This window comes from Trachypithecus francoisi, unplaced genomic scaffold (genome assembly GCF_009764315.1).
Source record: "Trachypithecus francoisi isolate TF-2019V2 unplaced genomic scaffold, Tfra_2.0 Lachesis_group6, whole genome shotgun sequence".
Classification (NCBI taxonomy): Eukaryota; Metazoa; Chordata; class Mammalia; order Primates; family Cercopithecidae; genus Trachypithecus; species Trachypithecus francoisi.
Genome location: NW_022681471.1, coordinates 9,661,086 through 9,683,662, shown reverse-complemented (window position 1 = coordinate 9,683,662; position 22,577 = coordinate 9,661,086). Strand labels below are relative to the sequence as shown.

The 22,577-nt window shown below is 39.2% G+C and overlaps 1 protein-coding gene across 1 annotated transcript in view; it reads right to left on the bottom strand.

Annotated features, from left to right (window-relative positions):
* The window catches only part of ATP11C (ATPase phospholipid transporting 11C), a 218,588-nt gene that overhangs the window by 56,401 nt on the left and 139,610 nt on the right, over nucleotides 1–22,577 (bottom strand). Inside the window, 11 exon segments of the mRNA XM_033200856.1 lie at nucleotides 317–498; nucleotides 936–1,039; nucleotides 2,971–3,044; nucleotides 3,961–4,015; nucleotides 4,018–4,031; nucleotides 4,974–5,125; nucleotides 6,093–6,254; nucleotides 19,195–19,392; nucleotides 20,007–20,157; nucleotides 21,121–21,203; nucleotides 21,525–21,588. Of these exon segments, the coding sequence (XP_033056747.1) occupies nucleotides 317–498; nucleotides 936–1,039; nucleotides 2,971–3,044; nucleotides 3,961–4,015; nucleotides 4,018–4,031; nucleotides 4,974–5,125; nucleotides 6,093–6,254; nucleotides 19,195–19,392; nucleotides 20,007–20,157; nucleotides 21,121–21,203; nucleotides 21,525–21,588 (1,239 nt within the window).

Sequence of the window (22,577 nt, the reverse complement as noted above, 5' to 3'; positions counted from 1 at the left end):
GTGAACCCAGGAGGTGGAGCTTGCAGTGAGCTGAGACTATGCCACTGCACTCCAGCCTGGGCAACAGAGCAAGACTCCGTCTCAAAAAAAAAAAATTAAAAGCTTAAAAAAATTTAAAAAAATTAAAAATCATTCCTACTAACAGCTCAAAATCTGGTGTAATTTTTCATGCTTGCTATAATAAATAAATCTTTAAGCCCACTTAAACAATAAAACTAAACCAAAGATTTCAAACTTGAGATTAAATTACTAATCTGGGGCAGATCACACCCAAAACACTGTCATTAAAATAGTAAGAGTATCATTTTCTAGTTACTTGTCTTCAACTGCAGTGGCTCCAATTAAATTCATGTTTGTCTCAATATCATCGAAAACTTTTTCCATTTTTTCTTCTCTGTCTTGTAAGGCCATTTTTGCCTCTATGAGCTGTCTGTTAATTCTTTCATAATCATCTGCAGCAATTTCTTTGAAGGCTACACAGAGTGTCCGATACCCATCCTAGGAGTAAAGTAGGAGATCTGTAGTTATTCTAATAATAGTTGAAAAAAAACCAAAAACAAAAAACCACACTCTGTAAATACTCTTGCTTTAGCCATATGTACAAAAGAGAAATTCTGACACCTATTTAGTTTGAAAAAATGAACAAACCACAACTGAAAAGGTAACATTCAATTAGGTTCAGAAAAAGGAAGTAACAGTTCTTTTAACAAAGGCTGTTGAAAAGTCTTTAAGGCTGCAAATTCTGATCAGAAACTTGCTCCAGGATGTTTTATATTAAGATTAAAAAAAGTAATATCAAATCCCCAAATACAAAACATAGACACAAAAATAAGCTAAAATGTATTTAAACTGTCATTTAACAGAAATCCAATAAACATAGTCATCTTCAGCATTTCTCTGCTTACTTATTGGTGGGGGAAGGAGTATAGGCTCACCATTGCATTACGTTCCACATGGACTTTAGTTAACTCAATTTCATGATTTTGCACTCTGGGAAAAACTGCCGAGTCTGCTCCTTTACAAAAGAGAAGTATGTCTCCTAAAATAAAGAACCACAGTACTTGGCTTAGAATTTTAAGGCTGGTATTGTGGTTTTAATAAGAGTAACTTTTAAAGCGGCCTCTCTCATCCAAGTGTTGTATATTCTGAGCATGCCTCGCAATACTCACCTAAATGGAATGAGAAATCTTGGCCTTTAGTCTGTCAGAAAGGCATGCACCACCTCTTCAGGTCATTATGAACACAATTAATAAGCCAGAGTTTACAACAGGCACCTCTGTTAAAATATACTTCCTCCCACCAATTCACGGAGGGCTGGGCTTGTGTCAAGGAGCTGCATCTGAATTTCTTCTGAAAATGTATGCCAAGTACAGTGGCTCATACCTGTATTCCCAGCACTGTGGGAGGCCGAAGTGGGAGGATCACTTAAGCTCAGGTGTTCAAGACCAGCCTGGGCAACATAGGAAGACCCTGACTCTACTAAAAGTTCAAAAATTAGCCGGGCATGGTAGTACATGCCTATAGTCCCAAATACTCTGGATGCTGAGGTGGAAGGATTGCTTGAGCCCAGGATGTCGAGGCTGCAGTGAGCTATAATCTTGCCACTCCAGCCTAGATGACAGAGTAATACCATGTCTTAAAAAAAAAAATAAATGCAGTGAAGTCATGGGCTAGAGTATACATACAGCATCTACAGATGTCAAGAAGAAAGCTCAAGCTCAAATAAGCTGAAATAATTTTCAATAAACTATATTAACCAGCTTTTAAAACACTGGCTTCATAGTTTTTACTGATGAGAATAGCTCTCTAGAATGCTGGTATAAGTGCAGCTTCAGATCACTTCACACACCCAGGAAATATTCACAGTTGTGCACAAGACAGACACTTTATCCTTATAAGGGAAACAATTGAGGTCAACAAATTAAAAAGTTTAGCTCTGAGGTCAATGATCTTTTTAGACCAGTTCCACAGACATTTCACCATTTGCTGTAGAACACATGGACGTGCACACATAATAGCAAGTATTTGAAATGTTAAGTGTTTTTTTTTTTTTTTTTATCTTACACATCCAACTCCATGGTCACTTATTAAAATGAATTCATGACTTTGCAATCATACCACAAAGTATGAATAAAGTGGGATATGTTCCCCCAAGGATCTGCCTGTATCCTCCCATTCTCACATTAAGGAATTTAGAAAATTTAATAGTAAAAAGTAAATTAATGGGAAAAAAATCAAGAACTTTAGAAAAAACAACCACCTGGGCACACCACACACACACACATATCTGAGAGCCTTCGAATAAAGCAGGAGTGCTCGCCCATGGGTCTTGCAGAATCTGAGCAGAAGGCAAACCACCATGGTGCCTCCAAAGACATGAGGGAGCCCAGGATTATGGTACCAGTTCCCCTGCAAAGGGCAGCTTACTCTGTTCAACAAAGAACCTGAGCTCTGGAGTGAAAACTGCAATGCCATTTCCCAGAAACCAGGCCCTAAGTCCTCTCTACCTCACCTGTTTCCAGGGAGTGTCAAGCAGTAGGGGAACCAGGAAGGTCAGTGAGGGATAAGAAGCAACTCCCTATACTCAAGGATTCTGCTGCTAGTAATCCCAAACCATAACTACGTTGGGTAGCTGCATGTAAACATTACTGGTAGACTGGTCAGTACCCTGATCCATATAAAAGTCATCCTTTCAGTTCCTGTTCGAACACCCAGGGCAGAGGGATATGGTTCTGCTACCAAGGATGCTATCACATCCTGTCATAACAAGGGTTCTATCACTAACAATTTGGTAAATAGAACATCTGTGCTTAAAAAAATACATGAAGGCATATGCAAAAGCTACTGCTTTGCATGACTTTCACTAATCCTACAATACCACATGAAATGATTCTCATTCCTGAAAGAGTGAATCAACCAATAAGCCTACAAATCAACAAAGAGAAAAATTCAAGCTTTTCAGATATGTACCTTCTTGAGTCTTCACAATTACACTCATACGTCGCCGGACGGCATCAAAGTTTAAGGTGTGAAGAAGTTCATATCTTTAAGAGAAGAGAAATGAGAAAAGTAAAAAACCTAGAATATACTGAGAAAAATAAAGCACAGCAGAAATATGTTAAGATATTTAAACATCTTAACAGATAAGATAGCTATTCTCTTTGCATGAGGGTCACTGGTTGTGTGCACAACTGGTACTTTCCTTTGTCTTAGAATTTCTCTGAACATAGAACATGCTGTCAGAGGATACCAGTGTTAGTTAAGGGGTATTTATAGTCCCTCACTATATTACTTAAAATGGTAAGAATGACCACATAGAAATGGAGGATAAAGAGCTGTCTCACCAAGCCATATTTAGAGGGGTCTAGAAACAGTCCCACTCTGCCAATTTTTTTGGCAGCATTTATGCATGGAGTGCCAGGCACAGTGGTAGGTGCTGGGGAATAGAGGTGAATCTGCCTGAGTCCCTTCCCTTATGCGGGTCACCATATGAAAAGACACTGGGGCATCAGAATACTTGCCCTAAGGCTCACACCTGAATATTCCGAACAAAACAAGGCTTCTGGTTTATAGCAAAGCTGCCTTTATTGGCTCGGCTTGCAATCCCAGAGTGATTGTTTGGACACCAGATAGCAGGTTTCACATATATTCACTGATTTTTCTTGTAGCATGTGTTAGAGACCTGAAATGGCATCTAAGTTTGAGAAACATTCCAGGCAGACTCTCATTCTGGCTACTGGACCCAGATGTGAACCAGATTGGAATTTCTACCTCAAACTACAGTTTCTGCCATTCTATGTAAAATGGCTTCTACCCCAACCATATTTACATAAAACTCTGAACTGGGAGAGAAAAGTCCTGTATTTTCAGTGGCATCATTTCCTCTGCTGCCCTGCCTGAATCCATTTAAATTTGACTATGGGGTTAAGAAATGACGAACATGAAACACAGAGCTACTACTCTTCTACTTCTTTTCTTTGGTTCTCTACTCTCATATGTCCATTTCGATTTCCTAAAATGTGAACCCGTACCTATCAAAAACAATAAAAAAGGCCATGTGTATCTCTAAAGAATGATTAATTTAATTTTATTTTTTTGAGACAGAGTCGCGCTCTGTCGCTCAGGCTGGAGTGCAGTGGCGGGATCTCGGCTCACTGCAACCTCCACCTCCCAGTTTCAAGCGATTCTCACGCCTCAACCTCCTGAGTAGTTGAGATTACAGGCGTGTGCCACCACACCCAGCTGATTTTTATATTTTTAGTAGAGACAGCGTTTCACCATGTTGGCCACGCTGGTCTCAAACTCCTGACCTCAGGTGATCCACCCACCTCGGCCTTCCAAAGTGCTGGGATTACAGGTGTGAGCCACCGCACCTGGTCTAGAATGATTACTTTTCAATGGGGCAATTCATGCTTGTTTATGCTTTTCTTCTCTTTCATATGATCTCAATATATAACTATACTTTCTTTTCCTGGATAAGTTGGTAACAGAGAAAGTCAATGCCCAGCCACAATTATTGTAACCAAAGGAAAGACAATTTGGGTTTCTGATTCTACAGCTAACACACTGGGTGACCTTTTGGCCACTTAATTATCTTGAAACTCATGGGTAAAACTAGACTTTCGGTTCTCAAATGATGTCAAATTTGCTGGGAGCACCTCAGAAATAACATGTGTTGTACAAAAAGTGGCCACTGTTACGTTATTTGCAAAACATAGTATGAACATTCAGACTTCTGGCTGGCATGCATAAATAGTAAGGCAAGTAATACCCACACGTAACTATTTTCTTTTTGATCTTAACTGGTTACATGTGGGAATTTTCCACAAATTTTTGGCTAAAGCAGTTATGTTTTTTATTAAATAATAGGAGATGTATGTGCTAAGGTCACTGAAGAAAATGGAAAAAAACAAGTAACTTCTATCCTCCTGTGGTTTCACTTTCTTAGGAGAAGTTTAAGAAAGTATACTTACTTTTTAGCTCCTTTCACCAAAGCTATTTCATCTGGTGAAGAGGAGATATAGGTTAATTCAGCTGATTCTGTAGCTCCATCAACAGCATCATTTGTTTTGATTTCTACAGTATGACATAAACACAAGGCACGTAGAAACAGCTCTTCTCGATTCTGTGGAACAGTAACAAAATAATGATTGTTATTTTTAATTTGATCACTCAGTAACTAGGCAGTGAACGGAGGAAATACATTAATGTGAGAGAATGTTATAACTTCTAGTAAACTTAGTAGCAGACATGTATAAATTCCTAACATTCAAATCAGCTATATATTCTCCTAGTACTTAATAAGAGTTCCTGGTTCTCAGCTAGCATACCCTATAGGCTGTGTTAACTCATTGAGGTTATTGTAGCGCCACCTAAGCCAAAGCAGTGACTTCTTCATGGCCTAAAAGACTTCATTCAGTATCTAACTCACAATCTAGCAATAGCTCAAGTGTAGGGAGACTCTGGTTAATTTAATGCCTAGACACTCCTGAGACTTTAATCATTTGAACAGACATCATTCTTGGGGGAGCTTACACTTTAAAAGACAAAGCACAAAAAATTATGATCATTCAGACAAGCAAGCTTTTACCCAAATGTCATTCCCACAATTCTCTTTACTGTAAATTCTACTCATATACAATTTCAGAAGTATCAGTAAAAGAAAGGTGAAGTCAACAATAGTTATTCCAAAGTCACTGGGCACAGTGGCTCATGCCTGTAATCCCAGCACTTTCAGGGGTGGGGGGTGATTACCTGAGGTCAGGAGTTTGAGACCAGCCTGACCAACATGGTGAACCTCCGTCTCTACTAAAAATACAAAAAAATTAGCCAGATATGGTGGCGGACGCATGTAATCCCAGCTACTCGGGAGGCTGAGGCAGGAGAATCGCTTGAATCTGGGAAGTGGAGGTTGCAGTGAGCTGAGATCACGCCACTGCACTACAGCCTGCACAACAGAGTGAGACTCCATCTCAAAAAACAAACAAACAAAAGTCTATGTCATGTGTCCACCTAAAAATTATTTTCTACTATGGAACGTTAACATGCATTCACAGATTGATTTCTTATATAAAACAATAATGCAAATGCACCTTATCTGCTTTGTCAAAACATGTTAAAGGTCCATCAGTTTGAGATAATCCATCAACCTCTTGAGTTACACCTTTATATTTATGCCCATCTATGCAGCATTCAATGAATTCCATGCTGTTTTCAGTGAGTGTTCCAGTCTTATCTGTAAATACATAATCCACCTAAAACAAGGACACAAACATACACACTGTTAGTTTCTTCAGTGTGACTAATTTTTAGTCTGCTGTAACGCAAAGCTATTTTCATATCCATAGGAAATCACCTCTTCTAAGACTTATGTCAAATGTCAGGGAATTACAGAGATAATATTACCAAACAAATGAGGAATAAATTAGTATTTTTAAAGACACTAAAATGGTATCACATGTCTAAGGTAGATCTACTCAAATGTAAATGATGAATAGAAAAAAATGTGACTATTAGCCAGGCACGGTGGCTCACGGCTGTAATCCCAGCACTTTGGGAGGCTGAGGCAGGAGGATTGCTCGAGCTCAGAGTTCAAGACCAACCTGGCCAACATAGTGAAACTCCATCTCTACTAAAACTACAAAAATTAGCTGGGTGTGGTGGCACACACCTGTAATCCCAGCTACTTGGGAGGCTGAGGAGGCTTGAATCCAGGAGACAAAGCTTGCAGTGAGCTGAGATCACACCACTACACAGAGTGAGACTCTGTCTCAGGAAAAAAAAAAAAGTGACTATTTTATCAAACTAAGAACCCTTCTCATGTAAGTTAACCTTTTTTTTTTTTTTTTTTTTTTAAAGACAGGGTCTCACTCTGTCACCCAAGCCAGAATGCAGTAGCCATTATAGCTCACTGTAACCTCAAACTTCTGGGCTCAAGCAATCCTCCCACCCCAGCCTCCCAAGTAGCTGGGACCACAGGCACTCACCACTAAACCAGGCTAATTATGTTGTAATTTTTGTAGAGACAGCATCTCACTATGTTGCCCAGGCTGGTCTCGTACTCCTGGGATCAAGCCTTGGCCTCCCAAAGTGTTGGGATTATAGGCATGAGCCACCATGCCCAGCCAGTTAACCTGTTTGATGTAAAGAAGTTACATAAGTCAGTTTTTCAAGTGGGAAGTAAGACTATAATAACCACTTATTTCTCTCTCTTCTCTCTCTCTCACACACACACACACACACACACACACACACACACTCACACTCTTATACTTTGTGGGATAGTATGTACATTACCATTAAAAATATTACTAATAAATTAAATGGGATGTAACAAAATAAAATGGAAACTGATGAAGGTTTTTTCCCCTTTTACAAGTAAAATTTTCTAGAAAAATACTGAATTAAAATAAAATGCACCACATTATATAATATACACAAGAATTAATAATAACATTAATAGTTACCTAATTAGAAGATACAGTATACGTCAATAGTGATCAAAACCATAACTGAAATTTCTTTCTTTATACTACACATATTTTGAAAATACTCGTTTTCAAATTTAGAAAGAAAGCAGATAGGTTGAAGTATAACACAAGTATATTTTCATAAATAATGGAAAACATAAGCCAAGAAATAAATTTGTCACTAAGATAAATCATTTAGAGCATTTCTATTTTATCTCAGTTTTTTCTCTATTTTTAACATCTGGTTTTTAGAAACCCACAATTTTATCCTCGTTTTGGCAATTTATGCTTAAATAGTTAAAATTATGGGCTGACAGGAACAAGCATAAGCACAAGATTAAGGTTTTTATTATGTAAGGGAGAATGAGATGAACTACAGCAGTAGTTGCTTTCTAATTATTTTTCAAAGCTTTTCACGGTAGCAGCACTGGCACAAATAGAGCATTCCAATCTTTTTTTTTTTCCTGTTAAGCCAGCCAAGTTTGAACTCTCTCTTTAAATTAATCCAAGTGGTATTGCTTGTGTATCATTTAGATTCTTCCAGTTTAAAGGAAATTCTTTGGGGCTTTCTTCTGATCAAAATTATTAACCTTCATTTTCTCCTGAAGGGTGTCCTGGGTTATTTTACCTCCTGCACTTGGATGAGCATTAGGATCTCTTTTGTTAGTGTCGAAGATGGTAGCTTTAAAATATAAAGTACAATTTATTCACCTATATGAAACAGTTTGGGCAGTATGAATCTGGATACGTTGAATCTCAGATATATGCCTACAAATTATACCCAAATGCAGTAATTATCAAACTGTAGAATGCATCACATGTACTTGGAGGTCTTGTTAAAACTCAGATCACTGCTCTATCACCAGAGTTTCTGAATCAGTCGGTCAGAGGTGGGACCAGATAATTTACACTTCTAAGTTCTCAGGTAGTGTTGATGCTGCTGGTCCCAGGATCATATTTACAGAACCACCACCCTAATATATGATCTATACTCAGAAAAAGAAGAGGAGCAGATCAACTGTAATTAATTTAACTCTTCTCATATTTTACGGAGAGAAAGGAATGAAGGGGGAGGCTGCTACTTTCCTCTGACTCTCAAGCAGCCTCTCTTCTTCAAGCTTGCCAAAAAGACTCCTCTATATCAGTAAGCTCAAAGCCATCATTTGTGTGATATTGTAAAATATATTTGATAAATATATATTTGATCTTCCTTCCTGTTCCCTGACATAAAGCTCCTAAAGCCTTAGTATCTCCAGAGTGATGAGTGGTTTTGTATGCTAATGAGATGACAAATGGTTCGGGGCCCCTAGATAGCTCCAGGATGAGAGCAGGTCACTGGAAAGACCAAGGCATGATTACAGGGTTGGATTTTCGGCCTCACATCTGACCTGGGTAAGGAGGAAAGAGGGGCTGAAGGTTAAGCTTAACACCAATGGCCAATGATTTAATCAATCATCCCCACACAATGAAGCTTCCATAAACTCCCCAAAAAACTGGGTTCAAAGAGCTTCCAGATAGCTGAACACATGACATTTCTTGAAGGATGCCTGGAAAGGTCATGGAAGCTCCACGCCCCTTCCCCCATACTTCACCCATCTCTTCGTCTGTATCCTTTGTCATATCCTTTTATAATGAACCAGTAAACATAACTGTTTCCCTGAGTTTTATGACCTGCTTTAGTAAACTAATCAAATCCAAGGAGGGGGTCTAGTAAACTACTGGACCCCATTTTATAGCTGGTCAATCAGAAGCATAAGTTACAACCGGAACTACCAACTGGCATCTGAAGTGGGGGGCAGTCTTATGGGACTGAGCCCTCAACCTGTGAGATCTGACACAATATACTATCTCTAGGTAGGCAGTATCAAAAGTGAATGGGAAGATACCCAGCTGGTGTTTGCTGGAGAACTGCTTGCTTGGTGTATCAGGGAAAAAACTTCACATATCTTGTATCAAAAGTGTTGAGTGGCTATGTGAGAATAACGAAAGAAAAACAGGGTCTTACGGATAACTAACATGTGGGGGTTCCTGGAGGGTGGTGCGCCCAGGGAAGGTATGAAGCTCAACACCCCTTCCCTTATATCTCATCCCACATGTCTCTTCATCTGTGTCCTTTACAATATCCTTTATATGAAACTGGTGAACATAAGTTAAGTGTTTTCCTGACTTCTGTCTACTGCTCTAGCAAGTTAATCAACCCCAAAGAGGGGGTTGTGGGTAGCCCAACTTGAAGCTGGTCGATCAAAAGTCCTGGAGGCCCAGACTTGTGACTGGTGTCTAGGAGGCATGGGGCAGTCTTGGGGACTGGGCCCTCACCCTGTGGGATCTGATGTTATCTCCAGGTAGACAGAATTGAACTAGAGGACACCCAGTTGGCATCCACTGTTTGTTGGTGAGAAAAACTGCTCCCTCCCATATTTGGACACAGAAGTCTCTGTGTTGCTTGGTGTGAGAGCACAGTAAAAACACATTTTGGGAGTTTTCCCTGAAACAAGTATTAATCCCACCATACAGAAACAATCGTGTTAATATTTTGAGTGGTAAATGTGTATTTACCACTTGAACAAAAATGTAATCTCATTATGTTTGCTATGTAATCTATTTTTCTCACATAAATATACATATATATGTATCTCCATGTCAAGAATATAGATTTACAGAATAACCTTTATGGATTAATTAGTATTTCATGGAATAAACTATAATTTCTAAAAAAAGAAAAAAGACTTTTTTTTCCCTATCTCTTAGTGAGACAACTGCTGTAGGTAGAAAAGGCTCTGAAGTATATGTTGAACATGTGAAATCATCTATTTTGTAGATCAAAAATTACCACATGGTTCAACTTAATAGAACACTTGGACTCCATCTTGGCTCCACCACCTACTGACTCTGTGACCTTAGGAAAATCTCTTTATCTCTATGAACTTCAAATATTAACCTTAACGATACCTGCTGCACAAGAATGAAAAGATTAAAAAATAAAGCTCAATAATAATGATCTATAACCTAAAAGGTGCTATATACGTGGTGACTGTCACTGATGTTCACTTGACCAAAATCAAAGAGCACCAGACTCTGCACTGCCCCACATTTTTTCTGATTGATTATGATCACATTGCTATAGTCAGGTCTCATGTGTGTGTCCCCCAGTTATATTTTTTAAAATTTGAGGATTTCTTTTTAACTTCATAACAGTAGCTAGCACACACACACATCCCAGACAGTAAAAGGTGAATAACAGCTACTGGCTTGAATTATTGGAATCAGAATATATATTTATACTATGAAGTGCCACCATTAGACAGAGCTGCAAGATGGGAAGGCGACATAAACAGTAGCCCCGAAGGGGCGGAGCAAGATGGCCGAATAGGAACAGTTCCAGTCTCCAACTCCCGGCGCGAGCGACACAGAAGACCGGTGATTTCTGCATTTTCAACTGAGGTACTGGGGTCATCTCTCTAGGGAGTGCCGGACAATCGGTGCTGGTCAGCTGCTGCAGCCCGACCAGCGAGAGCTGAAGCAGGGCGAGGCATTGCCTCACCTGGAAAGCACAAGGGGGAAGGGAATCCCTTTTCCTAGCCAGGGGAACTGAGACACACAACACCTGGAAAATCGAGTAATTCCCACCCCAATACTGCGCTTTAAGCAAATTGGCACACCAGGAGATTATACCCACACCTGGCCGGGAGGGTCCCATGCCCACGGAGCCTCCCTCATTGCTAGCACAGCAGTCTGCAATCTAACCACAAGGCAGCAGCGAGGCTGGGGGAGGGGCACCCGCCATTGCTGAGGCTTAAGTAGGTAAACAAAGCCCCTGGGAAGCTCGAACAGGGTGGAGCTCACAGCAGCTCAAGGAGACCTGCCTGTCTCTATAGACTCCACCTCTGGGGACAGGGCGCAGCTAAAAAACAACAGGGGAAGCAGCAGAGGCCTGTGCAGACCCGAATGACTCTGTCTGACAGCTGTGAAGAGAGCAGTGGATCTCCAACACGGAGGTTGAGATCTGAGAACGGACAGACTGCCTGCTCAAGTGGGTCCCTGACCCCTGAGTAGCCTAACTGGGAGACATCCCCCACTAGGGGCAGTCTGACACCCCACACTCACAGGGTGGAGTATACCCCTGAGAGGAAGCTTCCAAAGGAAGAATCAGACAGGTACACTCGCTGTTCAGCAATATTCTATCTTCTGCAACCTCTGCTGCTGATACCCAGGCAAACAGGGTCTGGAGTGGAACTCAAGCAATCTGCAACAGACCTACAGCTGAGGGTCCTGACTACTAGAAGGAAAACTATCAAACAGGAAGAACACCTATACCAAAACCCCATCAGTACGTCACCATCATCAAAGACCAGAGGCAGATAAAACCATGAAGATGGGGAAGAAGCAGGGCAGAAAAGCTGGAAATTCAAGAAATAAGAGCGCATCTCCCCCTGCAAAGGAGCGCAGCTCATCGCCAGCAACGGATCAAAGCTGGTCAGAGAATGACTTTGACGAGATGAGAGAAGAAGGCTTCAGTCCATCAAACTTCTCAGAGCTAAAGGAGGAATTACGTACCCAGCGCAAAGAAACTAAAAATCTTGAAAAAAGAGTAGAAGAATTGATAGCTAGAATAATTAATGCAGAGAAGGTCATAAATGAAATGACAGAGATGAAAACCATGACACGAGAAATACGTGACAAATCCACAAGCTTCAGTAACCAACTTGATCAACTGGAAGAAAGAGTATAAGCGATTGAGGATCAAATGAATGAAATGAAGCGAGAAGAGAAACCAAAAGAAAAAAGAAGAAAAAGAAATGAACAAAGCCTGCAAGAAGTATGGGATTATGTTAAAAGACCAAATCTACGTCTGACTGGGGTGCCTGAAAGTGAGGGGAAAATGGAACCAAGTGGAAAACACTCTTCAGGATATCATCCAGGAGAACTTCCCCAACCTAGTAGGGCAGGCCAACATTCAAATTCAGGAAATACAGAGAACGCCACAAAGATACTCCTCAAGAAGAGCAACTCCAAGACACATAATTGCCAGATTCACCAAAGTTGAAATGAAGGAAAAAATCTTAAGGGCAGCCAGAGAGAAAGGTCGGGTTACTCACAAAGGGAAGCCCATCAGACTAACAGCAGATCTCTTGGCAGAAACTCTACAAGCCAGAAGAGAGTGGGGGCCAATATTCAACGTTCTTAAAGAAAAGAATTTTAACCCAGAATTTCATATCCAGCCACACTAAGTTTCATCAGTGAAGGAGAAATAAAATCCTTTACAGATAAGCAAATGCTTAGAGATTTTGTCACCACCAGGCCTGCCTTACAAGAGACCATGAAGGAAGCCCTAAACATGGAAAGGAACAAGCGGTACCAGCCATTGCAAAAACATGCCAAAATGTAAAGACCATCGAGGCTAGGAAGAAACTGCATCAACTAACGAGCAAAATAACCAGTTAATAGCATAATGGCAGGATCAAGTTCACACATAACAATATTAACCTTAGATGTTAATGGACTAAATGCTCCAGTTAAAAGACACAGACTGGCAAACTGGATAAAGAGTCAAGACCCATCAGTCTGCTGTATTCAGGAGACCCGTCTCACATGCAGAGACATACATAGGCTCAAATTAAGGGATGGAGGAAGATCTACCAAGCAAATGGAGAACAAAAAAAAGCAGGGGTTGCAATCCTAGTCTCTGATAAAATAGACTTTAAACCATCAAAGATCAAAAGAGACAAAGAAGGCCATTACATAATGGTAAAGGGATCAATTCAACAGGAAGAGCTAACTCTCCTAAATATATATGCACCCAATACAGGAGCACCCACATTCATAAAGCAAGTCCTTAGAGACTTACAAAGAGACTTAGACTCCCATACAATCATAATGGGAGACTTCAACACTCCACTGTCAACATTAGACAGATCAACGAGACAGAAAGTTAACAAGGATATCTGGGAATGGAACTCATCTCTGCACCAAGGGGACCTAATAGACATCTATAGAACTCTCCACCCCAAATCAACAGAATATACATTCTTCTTAGCACCACATGACACTTATTCCAAAATTGACCACATAATTGGAAGTAAAGCACCCTTAGCAAATGTAAAAGAACAGAAATTATAACAAACTGTCTCTCAGACCACAGTGCAATCAAACTAGAACTCAGGACTAAGAAACTCAATCCAAACCGCTCAACTACATGGAAACTGAACAACCTGCTCCTGAATGACTACTGGGTACATAACAAAATGAAGGCAGAAATAAAGATGTTCTTTGAAACCAATGAGAACAAAGATACAACATACCAGAATCTCTGGGACACATTTAAAGCAGTGTGTAGAGGGAAATGCCCACAAGAGAAAGCTGGAAAGATCTAAAATTGACACTCTAACATCACAATTAAAAGAACTGGAGAAGCAAGAGCAAACACATTCAAAAGCTAGCAGAAGGCAAGAAATAACTAAGATCAGAGCAGAACTGAAGGAGATAGACACAAAAAACCCTCCAAAAAATCAATGAATCCAGGAGTTGGTTTTTTGAAAAGATCAACAAAATTGACAGACCGCTAGCAAGACTAATAAAGAAGAAAAGAGAGACGAATCAAATAGATGCAATAAAAAATGATAAAGGGGATATCACCACGGACCCCACAGAAATACAAACTACCATCAGAGAATACTATAAACGCCTCTACGCAAATCAACTAGAAAATCTAGAAGAAATGGATAATTTCCTGGACACTTACACTCTTCCAAGACTAAACCAGGAAGAAGTTGAATCCCTGAATAGACCAATAGCAGGCTCTGAAATTGAGGCAATAATTAATAGCCTACCAACCAAAAAAGTCCAGGACCAGATGGATTCACAGCTGAATCTCTACCAGAGGTACAAAGAGGAGCTGGTACCATTCCTTCTGAAACTATTCCAATCAACTGAAAAAGAGGGAATCCTCCCTAACTCATTTTATGAGGCCAACATCATCCTGATACCAAAGCCTGGCAGAGACACAGCAAAAAAAGAAAATTTTAGACCAAGATCCCTGATGAACATCGATGCAAAAATCTTCAATAAAATACTGGCAAAACGGATTCAGCAGCACATTAAAAAGCTAATCCACCATGATCAAGTGGGCTTCATACCTGGGATGCAAGGCTGGTTCAACATTCGCAAATCAATAAACGTAATCCAGCATATAAACAGAACCAAAGACAAGAACACATGATTATCTCAATAGATGCAGAAAAGGCTTTTGACAAAATTCAACAGCCCTTCATGCTAAAAACGCTCAATAAATTCGGTATTGATGGAACGTACCTCAAAATAATAAGAGCTATTTATGACAAACCCACAGCCAATATCATACTGAATGGGCAAAAACTGGAAAAATTCCCTTTGAAAACTGGCACAAGACGGGGATGCCCTCTCTCACCACTCCTATTCAACATAGTCTTGGAAGTTCTGGCTAGGGCAATCAGGCAAGAGAAAGAAATAAAGGGTATCCAGCTAGGAAAAGAAGAAGTCAAATTGTCCCTGTTTGCAGATGACATGATTGTATATTTAGAAAACCCCATAGTCTCAGCCCAAAATCTCCTTAAGCTGATAAGCAACTTCAGCAAAGTCTCAGGATACAAAATTAATGTGCAAAAATCACAAGCATTCTTATACACCAGTAACAGATAAACAGAGAGCCAAATCAGGAATGAACTTCCATTCACAATTGCTTCAAAGAGAATCAAATACCTAGGAATCCAACTTACAAGGGATGTAAAGGACCTCTTCAAGGAGAACTACAAACCACTGCTCAGTGAAATAAAAGAGGACACTAACAAATGGAAGAACATACCATGCTCATGGATAGGAAGAATCAGTATCGTGAAAATGGCCATACTGCCCAAGGTAATTTAGAGATTCAATGCCATCCCCATCAAGCTACCAATGACTTTCTTCACAGAATTGGAAAAAACAGCTTTAAAGTTCATATGGAACCAAAAAAGAGCCCGCATTGCCAAGACAATCCTAAGTCAAAAGAACATAGCTGGAGGCATCACGCTACCTGACTTCAAACTATACTACAAGGCTACAGTAACCAAAACAGCATGGTACTGGTACCAAAACAGAGATACAGACCAATGGAACAGAACAGAGTCCTCAGAAATAATACCACACATCTACAGCCATCTGATCTTTGACAAACCTGAGAGAAACAAGAAATGGGGAAAGGATTCCTTATTTAATAAATGGTGCTGGGAAAATTGGCTGGCCATAAGTAGAAAGCTGAAACTGGATCCTTTCCTTACTCCTTATACGAAAATTAATTCAAGATGGATTAGAGACTTAAATGTTAGACCTAATACCATAAAAACCCTAGAAGAAAACCTAGGTAGTACCATTCAGGACATAGGCATGGGCAAGGACTTCATATCTAAAACACCAAAAGCAACAGCAGCAAAAGCCAAAATTGACAAATGGGATCTGATTAAACTAAAGAGCTTCTGCACAGCAAAAGAAACTACCATCAGAGTGAACAGGCAACCTACAGAATGGGAGAAAATTTTTGCAATCTACTCATCTGACAAAGGGCTGATATCCAGAATCTACAAAGAACTCAAACAAATTTACAAGAAAAAAACAAACAACCCCATCAAAAAGTGGGCAAAGGATATGAACAGACATTTCTCAAAAGAAGACATTCATACAGCCAACAGATACATGAAAAAATGCTCATCATCACTCGCCATCAGAGAAATGCAAATCAAAACCACAATGAGATACCATCTCACACCAGTTAGAATGGCAATCATTCAAAAGTCAGGAAACAACAGGTGCTGGAGAGGATGTGGAGAAATAGGAACACTTTTACACTGTTGGTGGGATTGTAAACTAGTTCAACCATTATGGAAAACAGTATGGTGATTCCTCAAGGATCTAGATCTAGATGTACCATATGACCCAGCCATCCACTACTGGGTATATACCCAAAGGATTATAAATCATGCTGCTATAAAGACACATGCACACGTATGTTTATTGTGGCACTATTCACAATAGCAAAGACTTGGAATCAACCCAAATGTCCATCTGTGACAGACTGGATTAAGAAAATGTGGCACATATACACCATGGAATATTATGCAGCCATAAAAAAGGATGAGTTTGCGTCCTTTGTAGGGACATGGATGCAGCTGGAAACCATCATTCTTAGCAAACTATCACAAGAACAGAGAACCAAACACCGCATGTTCTCACTCATAGGTGGGAACTGAACAATGACATCACTTGGACTCGGGAAGGGGAACATCACACACCGGGGCCTATCATGGGGAGGGGGGGGGGGAGGGATTGCATTGGGAGTTATACCTGATATAAATGACGAATTGATGGGTGCTGACGAGTTGATGGGTGCAGCACACCAACATGGCACAAGTATACATATGTAATAAACCTGCACGTTATGCACATGTACCCTAGAACTTAAAGTATAATAAAAAAAAAAATTAAAAAAAAAAAGAGTAGCCCCACAGGTTTTTCAATATGGATTACAATCATTTGGTTGTCTAAAAGACTGATGTCTAATCATCAAAGACTGCATTATTTTCCAACTGAGCTGAGCAGTCCACTTCCTTTTGTTTCTCATGTCAAGCACTGTTCTAAACATATCTTTCTATTTTTAATCCCAGTGTGGGTCACACTAAACGAGGTTAAGCAAATGCTTGCAATGGTATGAACAGGAATTAAATGGCATTGCCTTTAATAACATAAAAAGTTACATAGACCTTAAATTTGACTCAACAAAGAGAAAACAGGTTACACTTAATTTTGTGTGTACTGGTTTATTGAATACTAAATGGCCTAAGAAACTATTTCAAGACTTCTTTGCACTTTCATTTAGGTCATTTCTGTACATGCAAACTGATAACAATGGCAAGTTCCTTATACTCTGTATTAACTTAGTGATTTGACTAAATGACAACCACAGCTAGAAATGCAAGGTTTCATGGGAGAAAGTAGTGGTGACTAAAAGGAAGACTGTAACTTCTTTTCACTCATCAAATTTACTAGATCATTACCAAAGATCTACTTTACTTTCTGCAGTATTACCATAGTCTAGATGATAAGAAGACTGCCTTCCCATAGGTAATATGGAATCTGCTGAAATGAAGATCTGAAAGAGGTAAGAGTCTCATCAAACGGAACCTGACCCAGGCATCTTATCTGTTTTTAGTGAACATTAAGTGCCATATTTGGAATGATGGCTATTCTATTTGTAATAGTCGTTGAGGCTAGCCCCAAGCTAGTCACGCTTAACCTTGGGTAGATTAACACATACAGCCAGGCACTAAATCCAGAACAGGTAGATTTGCTCAGCATCCAGAATGAACCACAAAATTAACTGTCAGGGAAGGGTTCACTAAAGGTGGCTTGTATACTCAAAATTTTTTCTCATGCATTCTGCAATTTGATGCCTTTTATTGACATTAGAGCAGTTCTACTCAGATAGCTCTAACCCTGGATGAAAACTTCTGGCTTAAAAGACAATGGTCAGGTATGGCAGCCCATATCACCAACAAAATAATCTTGTGGAAACAATATCCAAAGGAAAAGCCATTTGTCCATTCAATTTTTGTCCTATTCTTAGTGCCTTCATATCTACATGGGATGTAGGACTCCATGGTTTCAGATACTGGTGTCCTGAAGTCAGGTGTAAACAAAATAGTATCTGGAGAGTCCTTTCTACCTTTCAACTGCAGTTGTCATGTGGGTACTTTGATTTAGGCAAAGGCTGTCTCAAGAGCAGAACACAAAGCAGGGACTGTGGAGAGGGTTAAAGTCAGGAAGTAAGAGTTTTGAGGTGAGAATGCAAATCAGCCCCATTTAAACAACTGTTGAGGCTCTGTTCCAGCCACACAGTTTCATTAACTCAATTTGGAACTCCCAGTCACAAAAATGACATTTCCACAGTCTTGACATTCTAAATGTCATGAGAATAAAATGCAAGCCAAAAAATTCCTTCGGCTCGTAAAGATCATTACATGACAGAGTAAAATCAAAAAAAGGGAAAACTTCCTCAATACTAGTAAGAAAAGTATCTGAGAAATCATCACTTGAAGAATTACAGCCAGACTGTGTTGCACTGGAAAATAAATGCCCGTGTTAGAATGGGGTCACAGTCTGGGTTACATTGGTATATAAAGAAGAACGCATTTTGAGGAGTGCATGCCCTCACATTTTCCCTTCATTGAAATTCTTGTACTGGAATAAATAACTCTGCTTGTTAGGTCTATCTTCTACCTGATCAGAAATGTACCAAGAAAATGTCAATAGGACAACTCTGGTCAATTTTGCTTATGGAACAAAATACATTTATAAAAGAGCCATATTTGCTACCCCATATTCTATCCACAAATGGTTCTAGATGGTGATGAAGACGGTTTGTTTCCTGTTCCAAAGCAATAGCTAATAAGGTAACATCACCCAGTTCCAAGGAGAATTTCAGTAACATTCAAATTTAATACATAATTGCATCCTTCTCAAAAATGCCAGCAAAAGAACTGATGCTGTAACTATGAAAACACTGCTTACCTTCATTACATGCCTGCATTAAAGAATTTTCTCCGAATCATTTTTCCAAATGTGACATGATCACATATATTGGTAATCCAGAATACATAAAAAGATATTTTCAGTATGTTGACAAATTATTTTAAGTTAAAAAAAAAAAAAATGCTCTAACCTGACCAAGTTCTTCATTAAGGTCTGATGTGTTAACCAGGGCTCCTTCATTAATTTCTTCATCATAAAAGTCCTTATCCCATGAGATGAAGAAGGAGCCTAAGAATTTCTGCATTTCTACTGTGACGTACATGGAGACAGGAATGATAAAGTTGAATAGAACCATAAATGATAGGAAGTCGGTGAACATTTTTAAAACCTAAAAGAGATAGTTCATGCTAATTAGACATACAATTCCATCAGACCAATATAATATAAAGGAAGAATTAACTTCATCTTTATTTCAATGCCGAAATCACTGCTCTTGCTATCAAGATGGAACTTCCCAATAACACTACATCACTGTAATCAAAATTATCACAGTATGTGAGAATAATATTTAAGAACATCCTCAGTTTTATCATTATTCTTCAGTACATACGACTTCAGTCAGTACTTTTTCACCTCTTTAAGTTCTCTTTGCTCACTCCACCCTAAGATATGAATGTGAGATCAAAATTCGTATGTAAGCATTCATTATGCTTTTATCGTGACATCTCACATACTCCTATTATATTAAAATGCCAAAGCATCTTGCCAAATTATTTCATCTTAAATTCTTATATAAAGAGCTAAAAACAAGTAAAGACGCCTAAAGTAAAAGAAAAAAAAAACTCTAAATCTTCTTAAATATTTATTGGCTTAGAGCCACCATGTAATCAAGAGAAAATTCAGAAGCTTACAAAAGGTGCAATTTCCCTGAGCAGCATTTCAGTGAAGGTTGGCTCAGTCACAAAGTTCTAGAGTTTCAATTTTCAGCAGAAAACAAATTACCTTCAAAGTCTCTCGCTCTTTCTGAGTCTTTTGGTTATACCAAGGTTCATCATTGTATGGGGTACTCTGCCAAACATACTTTAGAGTAGTGCATACTGCAGCTTTGGTCAGTAAGATAAATAAATATACAATCAGGAAAGCATTAATAGATCTGAAAAATAAGATAGCATGGATTTTAAAATCACCTAATTATTAATACTTAAGATATCAGCCAGATATGAATTAAACTACTGAGTCATCTAAAACTTTTTCTGTGTACGACGCATAACTACAGCACAAGCCTTTGTGTATGAACCTCAGTTATCATAGCTGTAGCATTACTTTCAAGTGGCAAAATGAAAAGCTGGCCATGAACTGTTTATTGACCACCAATGCTCTCCCAAGTGCAATGGCTGACTAGCTGAACATACCTTAGTAAGGTTCCTGTAAAGTGACAGGAGACGTACACACATGCGCACATACACACACCATTACTTACTCAACCCTTATAGAAGGAGTATCTTGTCTCCATTTCCCTGAATCCTAAATGTTTGGGGTAGAGGGCACGGTAGCAATGTGAAATCCTCAAGCTCGGTGTAGGTTCTTTCAGTTTGAAAGTGGAGCTACGGAAAGGGTGCCAGTGATATACTGGTTATCCATGCCAAATATAGGGTGAAGTCTATGGCTGTGGCACCTGGCTTGAGGATCTACCAGGTAATGCTTCAATAGGTGCCAGGAGACTATTATCTATATTATAGAACCAACTTGCATATAGCAACTAAAGGACTCCAAACTATTAACTCCACTAGCAAAAAGGAATGAATTTATAGTTCAGGTAAATTCTGCCTTCTAATAGCTATGTGAGCTTCGGTAAGTCACATACCATCTCCAAGACCATTTCCTCATCTGTAAAGTGGAGAGGTTAACATGAATTATTTCACAGTGTTCTTCAGAGGACTAAACCAAATCAGACATACAAATCATTGAGCACAGTTTCTGGTACATAAACAAGTGCTTAAAATAGTAGTTGCTATTATAATTGATGTTGTTTTTTGTTATGCTTGTTACTTGGAATTACCGAGAAAAGTAACTATTTTAATCAATAATGACTAAATAAATTGTGGTGCATACTAACTTTTCAACAGCAGAACGTTTCTGAGATTTCCCTTGGTAGTTCAAAGCCATTTTGGTTTCCATTCCAGTGTAAACAGCAACTCCTAAGAAATTACAGAATATAATGAAAACGAAGAACTTGTCAACCAACTCCTCACCCAGCTGGCTCTATGAATTTTTAAGTCTATAAAAGTGGGAAATCTAGGCCCTCTTCCACTCACCAGTTGTATATCATTTATAGTATAATTTTAATTATATGTAGTATTTGTCATATTTCGTCTTAGTTTACCACCTTATAAATTCCCAACATCTAAATATAGGTTAGATTAAATGGGAAACCTGCCATGTTTACTTTTTAATATGCACTATTTATTCACAGCCTTTACAAAGCATATTTTTTGATAAGTATATCTTAAAAATTGTTCACCATATCTTCTCGGTATTTTTTAGTGTAGCTCCTTTCAGCAAGAGATTTTCAGGTCCCAAAGACCTAAATAAAAAATGAACACTGCTTATCCAAACAAGCCAATAGCATCAACAACTCTGGGGACAGATTTTGCCCTGACGCACACCTATTTCCAAGGGGTTCAGAATGTATCTGTCTACTTATACCATATGCTTACTCCCCAGGACAAGCTGAAAGGTCCTTCCTTCTGAAGTTACTTGAGGGTACAGCACAGATGGAAGCACAGTACGGGAGTAGCCAGCAACACAAAGAGGCAAACAAATACATGGGGGGATGAAAGGATTATGAATCATAGATAGCAAGACGAGAACAGGACAGAGCAGCAGATCGCAAGACACAAAAGCAGAGAGTCACGGATAAAAGACTGGGAATGCAAACGTCAAGGTGGGAAAAATACACTGACATATTTGGAGAGAATAAACCCTCCTTTTGGAGGATCACTGGGGACCCTGTATTTCTTTAACTTCTTTTTGAGTGTGGCTGTAAAGGCCAAGTGGAAAAGTTGCGGTAATTAATACGATGATAGAAGAGAAAAGAAAGCATCCCTTTTTGTATGAACTGCTTGATAAACTGTATGAAGGCTGATACAATTTATCATTTTACTGAAGTTTTAATTATCATTTTAATGAAGACTTTCATTTTACGTAAGTCCAGGTAGTTCTTCCAACATTTTACCCACTGCTTACTTTCTCAATTACTCTCCCACTGTTCTCCAGGTGTAATTTCAATGTTGTCAGCCACTCCACAACCGAGGATAATAAATACCATGGCTAGAACAGGTTTGGGAATATGATCCAAAGTGTCTGGAGCTCTGCTATTTTTGAAACCGTAAGCATTACTTCTAACAGCCCCCTCCCTACAACACAGAGACCCTATTACCATAACCTTACCAATCACAAGGTTAGTTGCTTATTCACCTTTATATTCCTTTTTTTTTTTTTTTTTTTTTGAGATGGATTCTTGCTCTTGTTGCCCAGGGTAGAGCGCAATGGCTCAATCTTGGCTCACTGTGA